Source organism: Neomonachus schauinslandi, chromosome 1 (genome assembly GCF_002201575.2).
Source record: "Neomonachus schauinslandi chromosome 1, ASM220157v2, whole genome shotgun sequence".
Classification (NCBI taxonomy): domain Eukaryota; kingdom Metazoa; phylum Chordata; class Mammalia; order Carnivora; family Phocidae; genus Neomonachus; species Neomonachus schauinslandi.
The window spans coordinates 85,042,159-85,055,086 of NC_058403.1; the positions used below are offsets into that span (position 1 = coordinate 85,042,159).

The 12,928-nt window shown below is 39.1% G+C and overlaps 1 protein-coding gene across 3 annotated transcripts; it reads right to left on the reverse strand.

Annotated features, from left to right (window-relative positions):
* Positions 1-1,313: 1,313 nt before the first annotated feature.
* ZNF639 (zinc finger protein 639) lies at positions 1,314-12,572 on the reverse strand. 3 transcript variants are annotated; one of them, XM_044914768.1, is made up of 7 exons: positions 12,338-12,394; positions 8,485-8,556; positions 7,618-7,679; positions 6,887-6,955; positions 5,458-5,568; positions 3,269-3,403; positions 1,314-3,137 (listed from the first exon to the last, which is right to left on the reverse strand). In XM_044914768.1, exons 4-7 carry the CDS (start codon positions 6,942-6,944, stop codon positions 1,984-1,986), a joined length of 1,458 nt encoding a protein of 485 aa, XP_044770703.1. In that variant the 5' UTR covers positions 6,945-6,955; positions 7,618-7,679; positions 8,485-8,556; positions 12,338-12,394; the 3' UTR covers positions 1,314-1,983. The 3 variants fall into 3 exon arrangements, with proteins under 3 accessions (XP_044770703.1, XP_021548177.1, XP_044770702.1); XM_021692502.2 differs by lacking the exons at positions 7,618-7,679; positions 12,338-12,394 and adding an exon at positions 12,559-12,572; XM_044914767.1 differs by lacking the exon at positions 7,618-7,679.
* Positions 12,573-12,928: the final 356 nt, after the last annotated feature.

Consider the following 12,928-nt stretch of genomic DNA (forward strand, 5'->3'; position numbering starts at 1 on the left):
AGTTCTTTAATAAGCTAAAAATATAAACCAGCTACCCAAGCAAATTATGGTGTCATTGACTTATTTGAAAGCTGAGTCAAAGCAAAAAGTTTTTACTGGACAAACTGTCAGTGGGATGTGGCCTCAAGATGCAGATTCATCAAAAGCACAAAATTATATGGTTCTAAAACTTGGATTAATATCTCTTGAGGTTTCCTTACAATTACTTTGATTACTAATGTGATCAAATGTAAAGCAATAAAATACAAAATTGAAAAAAACCTACCAAGGTATTAGTTTGTTTCCTAAAAATAAAATTCTTGAAGGTGTATGTATATAAAAAAGGCATAAAAACAGAATTACCAAGAAGGTAGCCGAACAGCTAGGTTAAGTAATCATGAAAAACACCCCAAGGACAAAGCTTATATTTTAATGTAACATGGTGTAATGGAAACATTATTAGACTGGAAGCCAAATTACTTGGATCCCACCCCTGTCTGCTACAACTGGTTTTGTGACCTTGGCCTATTTCTGTAAGAAACTTAGAGCACTACAGGATTTAGACCAGATGGTTTCTAAGATTCTAGTCCAGTTTAAACCACTCTGATACTAAGTTTTCTCAGAAACATTTCTATCAGGTAGCCCTGATGAATTTCTAGGAATACAATTATGCATATTTGACAATAATAGAGTTAAAAATGATTGGCTTTGAAAAAACTTGTTGCTGCCACCATTCTCAAGATAGATTACATTTCCACGGTTCTTGTAGTGGGAAAACCACAGATCATAAATTGATCTCTTCAACTATAGCAATATTCCTGAACACTGCCGTTTGTTAGCAGCAGTGTTTATTGGAGTTCTTGATAGACCAAATCATATCTTTGTGATACCGCTATTTAAGAAGCTGCTATTGAATTGTGGTTATGTCTCTTTCTCCCATCTCCCAATTCAAATGTTCAAGTCCTAAGCCCCAGCACCTCAAAATATGACCGTATCTGGGGACAGGATCTTTACTAGGTTAAAATAAGGTCATCAGGGTTAACCCTAATCTGGTATGACTGGTGACCTTATAAAAAAGGGAAGTTTGAGAAATAGACTTGCATACAAAGAGAACACCATGTGAATGAAAACGGCCATCTATAAGCCAAGAAGAAAGCCAGAACCCCTTATCTTCCACATCTTCCTAATTCTAGATTAATACCTCAGTGGGTTTTCGCAGTCAATAAATGATTTGACATCAGCATCTTGGGCTTACTTTGCTGTCGCATAACTGAAAATGAATTGTGAAAAGGTTGAGCTATGAAATGTTACAACTGGTTTTATTGTCTAATCCCTTACCAGTTCTTCCTCACTCCCATCTTAAATCATTTAACTCACAGATTGGGGCTAAAATTGAATGAGAATTAAAAAAAAAAAGAAAAAAAAAGACCGCCAACAAAACTAGATCTTCCCTTCCTACTGTAACACTTGCCTCCTAGTGTTGTTAAAAGAATTACACAGATGGAGTGTCCACTGAGTCTTGGGGATAATTCCTGATGGGGATTATCTAGGTTTGGGTTCTTAATGGGACTATCAGTGGACTTAATTGTATGGTACATTGCATTTAAGTTCTGATAATGCAGTACTTTAATGACTTCATACATGAAAAACTGAGTTCATCTTGAGTTTAAAAAATTTAATAGCACCCATGGTTACAGAAGGAAAACTGTAGTCTAGTTTCTTTAGTACATCTGTTTCTCATCAATTCATGAAATCAGAGCTTATGTAAGAAACAAGACGACAGATACCAAGAGTGGTTAAAACTACCATGCACTGAAAATACCACATTTAGGATACCATTATATACTGAAAAATGTAGCAATGCCAAGAAAATTGGACAATTAAAAAAATCTTACTTGTTAAAAGCAATTCTCATAAGTTATGTTTAAAATCATCCATTTTCACATCTCCAAAAAAGTCAAATTTATTATTTTACATTAACATTACGGCAGTTAAAGAAAATAATCAAGTTGTCTCATGGACTGGAAGGTGACTTATTAATTCCCTCTCATTTCCAAACCTCATCAAGCAGTCACTACATTTATGAGGTAAGTCAGCTGAATGCTTGAAATCTAGATGAATTTTAAGATCTTCAATTTGTCCGGTTGAATATTCACAGTATTGACATAAATAGATCCCTTCAGATAAATGTGAATTTAAATGTTTGCAATATTCTAGCATACTTGAAAAGCCTTTCCCACAGTCATCACAAACATGAGGAAAAATTTTAGTATGTTCAATAGCAACATGCCTGTTAACATTTGTATGAAGTCTACTCCGAAAACCACATACTTGACATACAAAGAAGTTTTTACATTTGTCAAAGGTAATTTTGCTTAAGAGGCTGTACTGTCCATGTTCTCCATTGTTATACTTATCACTTAACTCAATTAATTTACATGCATGTTCATTTACCACATGGCTATGCAAGTCTTCTGGATCATTTGTTTCATGTTCACAAAACTGACACAAGTACTGTTCATCACAGCTGTGCTCCTGGAAATGTAGGTAGAGTTCACTGCTTGAGGAGAACTGTACATCGCACTGCTCACACCAATAGAGGTGGTCACTAAAATGGGTGTCTGCAATGTGCTGACTGAGGTTCTCAAAAATCACTGTTTTATAATCACAGTATTTACAAATGTAGGGATCCTCTTCATGCAGTTTGGCATGTTCAATCAAAAGCATGTTGGTAGAGAAACTTTCCTTGCATACTCGACACACATTTGAATCAGTACGCTTATGCTTCAGGATCATATGCTGCTTTAAATCAGAAAAATATTTGCTGTTGAACTCACAAAGTTCACACTTATAGAGGCCACTGCTATTGGCTCTCAGTAAAGGCCACTTCTGTTGGGCAGTCACATTCAAAGCTTGGCTCTTGTCAAGAATTTTGCAAAGTTTAGCTGGTGGCTCCTCATCAGTTTGGTCTTGGAGACTTTCCGAGGAATTGTTTTCTGTCTCTATATCATAATCTTCAGAAATTGCATGCACTTCTGCAGCAATTGGAACATCTTCAGCAGTGTGAACTTCTATAGGACTCTCCTCTTGAGTTTGTTGGTTGACTGACTCAGGTGAGTCACACTCTTCATCACAAATTTCAATATCAGCAGATTTTTCTGAAAAATATAACACGTCTATTATCACTAAATAAGACCTACTGAATAAATTGGCAAAAAATTTATTTTATCCCTAATTTTTTCATTAATCTATATAAAATAAGTAAATGCTATCAACTGGCTTCCCTAACCTGTAGAAAAGGCAGTGTGGTCTAGAATTCTAAGTACAGGACTGGGAACCAGGTAGTTCTGATTTCTATTTCTGGCCTTGATTCCATCTGTAAATTTTGGCAAGTCATTTGATGTCTCTGTATCAGAATCATCATCTGTAAAAAGAGATTTGGAAAAATACTTATTATTTATATCAAAGCATTAAATATTATTACTAAACAAAGCACTAAACACTTTAAATATAATTTTGAATTCCAACAGGAACTAAAGGACTCAGATTTAGCCAGGAAAAGAGATGTTATCCAACAGACACAAAAAAAAAACCTGTCCAAACAAGCAACTGCTTTTGCGTCTGTGCCCCATTTGGACTAGAATATACTCTTTAAAGTTACTTAGGAATTTTCAGTTTAATGAAAGTCTGAATAAGCTTTATTCCCTCAGCCCAGACCCAGTGTTTTAAAGTTAGCATGGGGAAACTAAAATACAGGTCAGCAGAAAAAACTGGGCTTCAACATCATGTCACTGTTGTTTAAGACTTTATTTTTTAGAAGTTCTCAGAAAAAATCTGAGAAGATAGTACAAAGAATTCCTATATCCTGCATTCTCAGTTTCTCCATTCTCTTACATTACATTTCAGTATCTCCATGCTCTTAATATGATACATTTGTTCCAATTAATAACCAATACCGGTAAGATGGTATTAACTAAAGTCCATACTTAAGCAGATTTCCTTAGTTTTTACCTAATGTCCTTTTTCTGTTTCAAGATCCTAAGATTCCACATTACATTTAGCTGTCACCTCTCTCTAGGATACTGTTAGCTGTGACAGTTTCTCAGACTTTGTTTTTGATGACCATGACAGTTTTGAGGAGTAGAGGTCAGGTATTTTGTAGGATACCCCATGATTAGACTGGGATTATGGGTTATTAGAGGTAGACTAGAGAGGCAAGCTGCCATTTTTAATCACATCACATCAAGGGTACATGGTACTAACATGATTTATTACTGTAGATGTTGACTGTGGTCACCTGGGTGAAGTAGTATTGATCAGGTTTCTCTGCTGTAAAGTCACGCTTTTACTTTCCATACTCTATGCTTTGGAACAAACTCCCTGTATGCAGTCCTCATTTAAGGAGTGGAAAGTTATATTCCACTTCCTTGAGGGAGGAGCCTCCACATAAATAATATGGAATTCTTCTATACAGTTTCTTGCTAATTTATTTATTCATTCAATCACATCACTATGGACTCAGGAATATTTTATATTTTGGGTTATAATTCTTTTTTTTCCCTCAAATTGTTTCAGCTTTGGCTACTGGGAGCTTTTTTAGTTGGCTCCTGTGTTCCTTTGACGTACCTGTATTTTGTGCGTGTGTTGAGTACTTCCTTATTTTCTGGCACTACAAAATGCTCCAGGCTCATCTTATGTATTTCCCCGCCTCAGAACTAGAATCAGCCATTTCTCCAAGTGCTAGTTCTTTTTGTTGGAGAATGGTTTTAGAAACCAAAATCTGGGCTCACTTCTACTGGGGCGTCATTTCTTTTAGGCCCTCTCAGCTAACAGAGTAAAAACGTTTGTACACTGCTACATATACACAGACATATCTATAAATATCTCTGTATGTAACCATCTGTGTCTCTATTAAGCCAAACATGAGTTCATAAAAATGCCTCCAACTCCTTATGCTTTTTAAAAAATTGTGTTTCTGTGCCTCTGATAGGAGCTCAAGGAAATTGGCAGTTTTGATGGTTGCAAAGAAAGAAGAGAGCAAATGCAAATTTTTATCATATACCCAATGCTCTCGAAAAGACTCAATAAAAGATGCAAGACTGAAAAACACCAAATCCTTCACCCTCTGTTCCTTCCTTCCATTAGCCCTCTAGACTACAGCTGAGTGGAAGAACTGTGTTTAACACTATCCTAACCTTTCATCATAAATGCTCCCAACTCTAGGTCAGTCCTGATTTTCTACCAATTCCTTGCCACCTAAAATGGACTTAGGAGAGTGTGCTTTTTATTTATAGGTCTGAAATAATGTTAAAAATTAAAAATTCATACTTGCTTTCTTACAAAAAGCCTTATTTCCTTACATTTAAACAAACAATACTTGCCCATTTAGAAGTCATAATTTTCACTCACATTTTCAAGTAAGAAATAAAAATACATCAAAAGCAACTTAAAGGATATTTTGGAAAATACGATACATACCTTTGTTGTCAAAATATTTTAAGTCTGGTTGTCTCATAGAACAAACACTATAACAATGATCAGAAAAAATTCCATTGAATCCATCTGCAATTCTGCTTATTCCAGAAGAATCTGAACATAAGAGCAAAATTTTAAAAATTTCAAGTAAACATACATACATTTAATAACAGCCATCCCTTTATCCAACATATATAAATTATCATATTTGTAAAAAATATTAATATTTCAATTCTGAAAGGATACTGACATTGAACTTCATGAAAGAACCACAAATTACATGATTTACAATACAACACTTGAAGTGCACAAAGATAGATCTGCCTTACTGTCAGAATTGCACAAATTATAAATATGTGATAAATGTATTAACTACAAAAAACAATGAATTAACTACCAAGAAGATCTGACATGTAGTGAAGAGAAAACAAAAGGCATAGGGGAAATGGTCTAAGAACCAATTAGGGCTTCTGAATAGTCATTTCAAGTCTTGTCTGGGAGGGGATGGGGCAGTAAATCAGGCTTAATTTCCTCAGATATGAAGAATGTGTAGCTTGGGTGGGCTAGCAGGTATGCCAGAGACTGTCTCAAATATAGATATGTGAGATTAGTTACAGGTGGCCACACAGGGACCTCTCTTTTTTTTTGCACCAATATATACTTTATTATTTTTTTAACTTAAATTCAATTAATTAACAAATAATATATTATTAGTTTCAGAGGTAGAATTCAGGGATTCATCAGTCTTATGTAACACCCAGTGCTCATTATATCATGTGCCCTCCTTAATGTGCATCACCCAGTTACCCCATTCCCCACCCTCCCTCCCCTCCAGCAACCCTGTTTGTTTCCTATGATTAAGAGTCTCTTATGGTTTGTCTTCCTCTGATTTCATCTTGTTTTATTTTTCCCTCCTGTCCCCTATGCTCCTCTGTTTTGTTTCTTAAATTCCACATGAGTCTTCTTAAGACCTCTCTTATTGCCAGGATAGCAGAGCCAACCTCAACCAAAGGACCTAAAATAACACAATCAAAATAAAGTTCACATTTCTGAAAATAATGTATAGGATAAAAAATTTTTTCCCAATGATCCAAATATCTTCCACCAAGGTTAATGTTGTGCCTTAAGGACAAGCTTGGGAATCACACAAGCAAATCTCAGTTATGCTGTATAAGCATGCAACCCTGGATATCTAATTTTAAATATCTTTCAACCTTTAAGTTGTAAGTATTAAATAATGTCCGTAAACTTCTGATGTGTGCCTAGCACATGGTAGACAATAAGGAATATATATTCAGAGAACTTAAAGTTTTCTCTTACTTAAAAATTGACCCACATATTTAACTGTTATCTGATCATTTATGAAAAAATGGATAAGAATACAATTGCATGGGACTTAATCCAGGGCCCAACTTTAAAATAATCCACTGACCTGAGTAACGAGAAGGGTGTAATGTCTTCCTTTTTCTTTTTTTAGGATATTCATTCATATCTTTTCAATCTAAAAATGGAAAAATTTAATAAAAATATCACAAATAAAGATTGTTAATATTTTATAAAAATTCCTTCTAACCAAAGAACTTACTGGTAATAAGAAATGTATGCACCACTTGAAAATCTACTTTGTAAGAGAAGTGTTAAACAATGCTTCCATTTGGGGCGCCTGGGTGGCTCAGTCAGTTAAGCGGCTGCCTTCAGCTCAGGTCATTATCCCAGGGTCCTTGGATCGAGTCCCACATCCGGCTCCCTGCTCAGCAGAGAGCCTGCTTCTCCCTCTCCCTCTGCACCTCGCCCTGCTCATGCTCTCTCTCTTTCTGTATCTGTCTCAAATGAATAAATAAAAAAAATCTTAAAAAAAAACAACCCCCCCCCCCCAAAAAACCCAATGCTTCCATTTATATTTGGATTTATTTTTCTGATCAAATTTTTTTTTTTTTTAAAGATTTTATTTATTTATTTGACAGAGAAAGACACAGCGAGAGAGGGAATACAAACAGGGGGAGTGGGAGAGGGAGAAGCAGACTCCCCGCCGAGCAGGGAGCCCGATGCGGGACTCGATCCCGGGACTCCAGGATCATGACCTGAGCCGAAGGCAGTCGCTTAACCAACTGAGCCACCCAGGCGCCCTTTTTCTGATCAAATTTAAAGGCAGGACACCAATACCTGTTTTTTTTTTCTTGGTGATGTTGAGAAGTCCATTTCACATGTTGATGTAATTTTGAAAACTGTATAATTACAATAAACCATACTCTTAAATTACTTTTTATTAAAAAAATTGTTACGGTACCGTATTAAGAATAAGACAGGTACATTTCTTTTCTTTTTCTTTTTTAAAGACTGTATTTATTTATTTGACAGGGAGAGAGAGAGCACAAGTAGGCAGACACGCAGGCAGAGGGAGAGGGAGAAGCAGGCTCCCTGCTGAGCATGGAGCCCGATGCGGGACTTGATCCCAGGACCCTGGGATCATGACCTGAGTGGAAGGCAGCCGCTTAACTGACTGAGGCACCCAGGCACCCTAAGACAGGTACATTTCTTTTTTTTTTTTTTTTTTAATGTTTTATTTATTTATTCATGAGAGTCAGAGAGAGAGAGAGAGAGGCAGAGGCAGAGGGAGAAACAGCCTCCCCACCTAGCAGGGAGCCCGATGCGGGACTCGATCCAGGACCCTGGGATCATGACCCGAGCCGAAGGCAGACGCCCAACCATCTGAGCCACCCAGGAGCCCAACAGGTACATTTCTTACAACTGGCAATATTTTGATACAGTTTTCAAGCTAAAGGTGGATATATTCCCTTAAAAAAATATTTACACAAGTCTATATTGATCCCCTGACTTCCAGAAAATATACTCATCACATAGAAGCTCAGAATATAATTTTCAAGAAAAAATCCTTTTCTTACTTACAAGATCACATTCAACATTCTATTTAGAACAAAACAGGTAGCAACTTTTGTTTAATCATTAAATGATTAAATTCCCATCGACTGTTATAAAATTGACTAATTGGTTTTACCACATTCCACTTACTTGGTATAATTCTTAATACTGCAGTGAGGAGAAATGAATTACAGGGAAGTTTTCACAGATGGTAAAAAATGCCTGTAGGAAAAACACAACAGAAGTCATATAAGCAAAAATGTAGTTCACTTCTGAGACTCAAGAATACAATGGCACCAGGTCTTTAATTAACTGCAAAGTTATATGGAATTAATTCAAGTATAAATAATCTTTTGAATATACTGTATTAAAACACTAAAAACTGATAAATATGTATACATATAAATATACATATATGTCATTTCTTTATATATGTATACATTATATATGTATAATAACACATATTTATATGTATATGTTATTATATGTATATAATTTATATTTTATGCATATATGTATATTATATGTATATACATATTTATATGTATATATACATAATATACATATAATACACATATAAATACATATATACATATATAAATACCTATATGCATGTGTCATTTCTTGGAAATGAATTTACCTTCTAAAGCTATAGGTATATTTTAACACCAAAATAGGAATATAAATCTGCTTATTCAGCCATAATGAAAACAAATACAATGAAAGCAAACCAAATCAGACTTCAAACTGTTTAAGTCCCTATAGATTATTTAACAATATAAGGACAATGACCATTTATTGAACACCAATCATGTGGCAGGCTGTACACATGCTTTATCTTATTTAATCCTATAATATGAAAAATGTACAACACTCTCTCAAAATTGATTATTTACCCCTTGTTATTAATGAGGAAACTGAGGCATAGTAAAATTAAGTCAAGGCAATTCTTAATAAGTGGTAGAGTTGGAATGTGAATAAAGATCTAATTTTAAAGCACATGCTTTGGAAACAAATAGGGAGATAAAGTGATCACCCGAATTGAAGTAACAGATTACTGTCAGAATCAGAATCACCTCTTCCATTTCAGGTTAGTGTTCTTTCATTGCAGAAGTGGGCAAGTCAGAAAAAGAAACGGACATTTTCTCCACCAGCTTTCTTTTTTTTTTTTTTTTTAAGATTTTATTTATTTATTTGAGACAGAGAGAATGAGAGACAGAGATCATGAGAGGAAGGAGGGTCAGAGGGAGAAGCAGACTCCCTGCCGAGCAGGGAGCCTGATGTGGGACTCGATCCCAGGACTCCAGGATCATGACCTGAGCTGAAGGCAGTCGCTTAACCAACTGAGCCACCCAGGCGCCCTCTCCACCAGCTTTCTATGCTACTTTTCTTTTTTTGTCAAAGTGATATACATACCAGGTAGAACTTGGTATCATTACTGAGATCATCTTGTTTCTAATGGTAAGGCACCTAAGGTGCACACACTGTCTTTGCTGCTTCACTAAGTTCTGGACATATAAATTAGCACTGCAGGTGATGTGATCATCCAGTAATAAGACAGTGCTTTTTAGTTTATTGAGCATTTTCCTCTTATTTTATTTCACAACAATCCTGTGACATACATAGAGGGGATACCACCAAACTCACTCCAATTTTACTGATGAGGAAGCATTCAGTGAAAGTCAACTCAACTAAGTGGCAGAACCAGAGCTGAAAAATCATGTCTTCTGACTCTTGAGTTTTGAACAACTAACTCTGTAAGTAATTTTCATTGCTATTCACTATTACCAGCAAGTGACATTTTCCAGTTCTTAGTCACCAAATGGGAGGAAGGGAAGGGAATCACCCAAAGAAACCAACAGCAATGAGATTTACAGAAACAGTACCTCTCTATATAATGCCTTATCTAACACAAATAGCATTCCTTGAACCCTTCCCAATCAAGTGCACTCAAAAATAAAAAATTTCTTATTATGTAATAAACTAAAATCTCAAGACTTGTTCCTAATACCTCTTCTGTACACTTCCAGAATTTATACAGCCCAGAGCACTACACTTCATGTTTTAAATGTTCTAAAACTATCAGGGAGAACAATGGAAACTATCAGCCAAACATTAAAGTAGCCTCTTGCTATTTCAGAATATACTTTAAATTCTTTCCAACTTCAAGAATCAAAAAGTAAGGAAAGGAAGGCAGCTATGCTAACCACTATACCACCAACGCAAAAAGTAAGGAAAGGAAACCACACATGGCATTAAAATTAACATTGCAAGCTGGCCTGGATTCAGACTGTCAGGTGAGAGGAATAGGATCACCTTGATCAGGAAAGGTCTGACTCCTACTTAGAGCTGAACAATATCCAAACATTTATCAGACACCCTTTCTGCATGATGCTAAGATCCTACTCAAGACCAGAAGTGCTGGGGCGCCTGGGTGGCTCAGTCGTTACGCGTCTGCCTTTGGCTCAGGTCATGGTCCCAGGGTCCTGGGATAGAGCCCCAGATAGGGCTCCCTGCTCCGCGGGAAGCCTGCTTCTCCCTCTCCCACTCCCCCTGCTTGTGTTCCCTCTCTCGCTGTGTCTCTCTCTATCAAATAAATAAATAAAATCTAAAACAAACAAACAAACAAAACAAACAAAAAAAGACCAGAAATGCTAACCATCCTTCATTTCAGCAAATATTCTTAAGTGCTTTTTGTATACATAACTGCCCTGATGAAGTTTGGCTTTTTACTCAAAGATGTCATATGAACATTGCTCACTAGTCTTCCTCTCATGGGGACGATTCTGAATCACATGCACCTTATCATTCACTCCCTCTTCCCCACTTAACAAACTACCAACGTAATACATGTCACTGCAGGGAAATTAGAAAAAAGGTTAGAAATTAATTTAAATTAATTAAATCACCTTGAATCTATTCACCCAGAAAAACCGCTGTTAACATTTTGGTATATAGACATCTAGACATTTTCCTATGCTAAGGTATACATGTATATTTTACACTTACAAAAATGACATCATGCCACATGAAAGACTAAAATTTTTTTAAAAAGCAACTTACAAAATACATACCAGCATCCTTCCACCTGTCATTTTTTTCAACAAGAATGTCTGTACAAAATGTCATATAACAGGCAATCAGTACCTATATCAAATAGATCAACATCTAAGGCCTTTCATGTAATATAAATATTCTCTAACTGGTATAAAAATAAGGCAAGTATAATCAAAAGCTCCATTTTTACAATAAGGTTTTAAAAGCGAGTTCTTTTTCACACTCATTTCAAATAAGTATATACTCTCCAGACTTTAAAAGAATTGAAACACAAAAAAAATGTTTCAGGAGAGTTTTTGAACTAGAACCCACGGTACGTCCAACTTGAGTGTCAGTCTTTGCTCAAGTACAAATTTTTACCTCTTTGCAAAGAGATAAACTACTTCACATTACTCGCGTCCCTAGGTTGTACTAAACAAGAAAACCAAAAGGGGTGTATGAGCACCCTAAGGAGGGGCCCAGGCCACTGGCTGGAGACGAGAGCGCCAGGACGCACGCCTGCTTTCTGCGGCGGTGGCTCGCGGGCGAACAAGGGATGCGCTGCCAGAGGGTTCCAAAGCCGCTCCGCACCGCCGGGGGCCAGCCTGGCACCGACGGACGTCGAGAGCCCAGCCGCCACCGGACACGCCGGTCAGAGGGGCCGCGCAGGAGCCCCCCGCACCCAGCAGCCTCCACGCCCGCGCCACGCGCCGGGCCCAGGAGGGCCAGGCGACCTGCGGGGACGCCCAAACTCCGATCCCAAAGGCGCCATAAGGAAAACAGCAGCAGGGGGCCGAGACGTCCTCCGCGGAGGGGTGGAACTGCCTCCGGGATGGGGGAGGGGCCGCTATCCCGCCATAAAACAGAGGCAGGGTTTCATTTTAAAAGACGCCGTCGGGTCTTCCCTGCCCTCTCCCGTGGGAGGCTGCGTCCGCACGCCACGGGCCCGCTCCTCCCTCACACTCACCAAGACCCCGGGGCCCGCCCGGCCAGCCCAGGCACAGCTCCGAGGCGGCGGCAGCCGAGGCGCCCGAGTGCCGGCGGAGCGGCCGCGCGGCCCTGCCGGCGGGCGGCGCCGCTGTGGCCCTCGCGCTCCCGGGCGCTCCCCCCGGGCCGGCCCTTCTCCCTCCCGCGCGCCTCACGCCCTGCCCGCCAGGCCCCAGGCCCAGGCTCGGCGGCCGCACTCACCGCCTCGCTCCGCGCCTGCGCCGCGCACCTCAGGGACCCGCCGACTGGGCGGGGTGGTGACGAGGTGAGAGTGCGGGGGGGGATGGGGGGCGACAGGGGATCCAGCGGCGCGGCCACGCTGCACACCGGACCTGGGAGGGACCACCGCTCTTTGGCCCCGGGGGTGGCCCGGCGGCCCGCGCCTCCTGCTGGTACTTCTGTGCCGCCGCAGGCTTCTTCCGGCCTGGGTACGGCCTCTGCAGAGCCGAGCGGGTGATTCCACTCCCTAGAATTGCTCCCCGCATGGCCGCCGAGGGAACTTCCCCCCTCCCCCGCCCCTGCGGGCTCCCGGCCCTTCCTCTCGCCTTCAGAGAAGTGGGAGAAGCGCAGC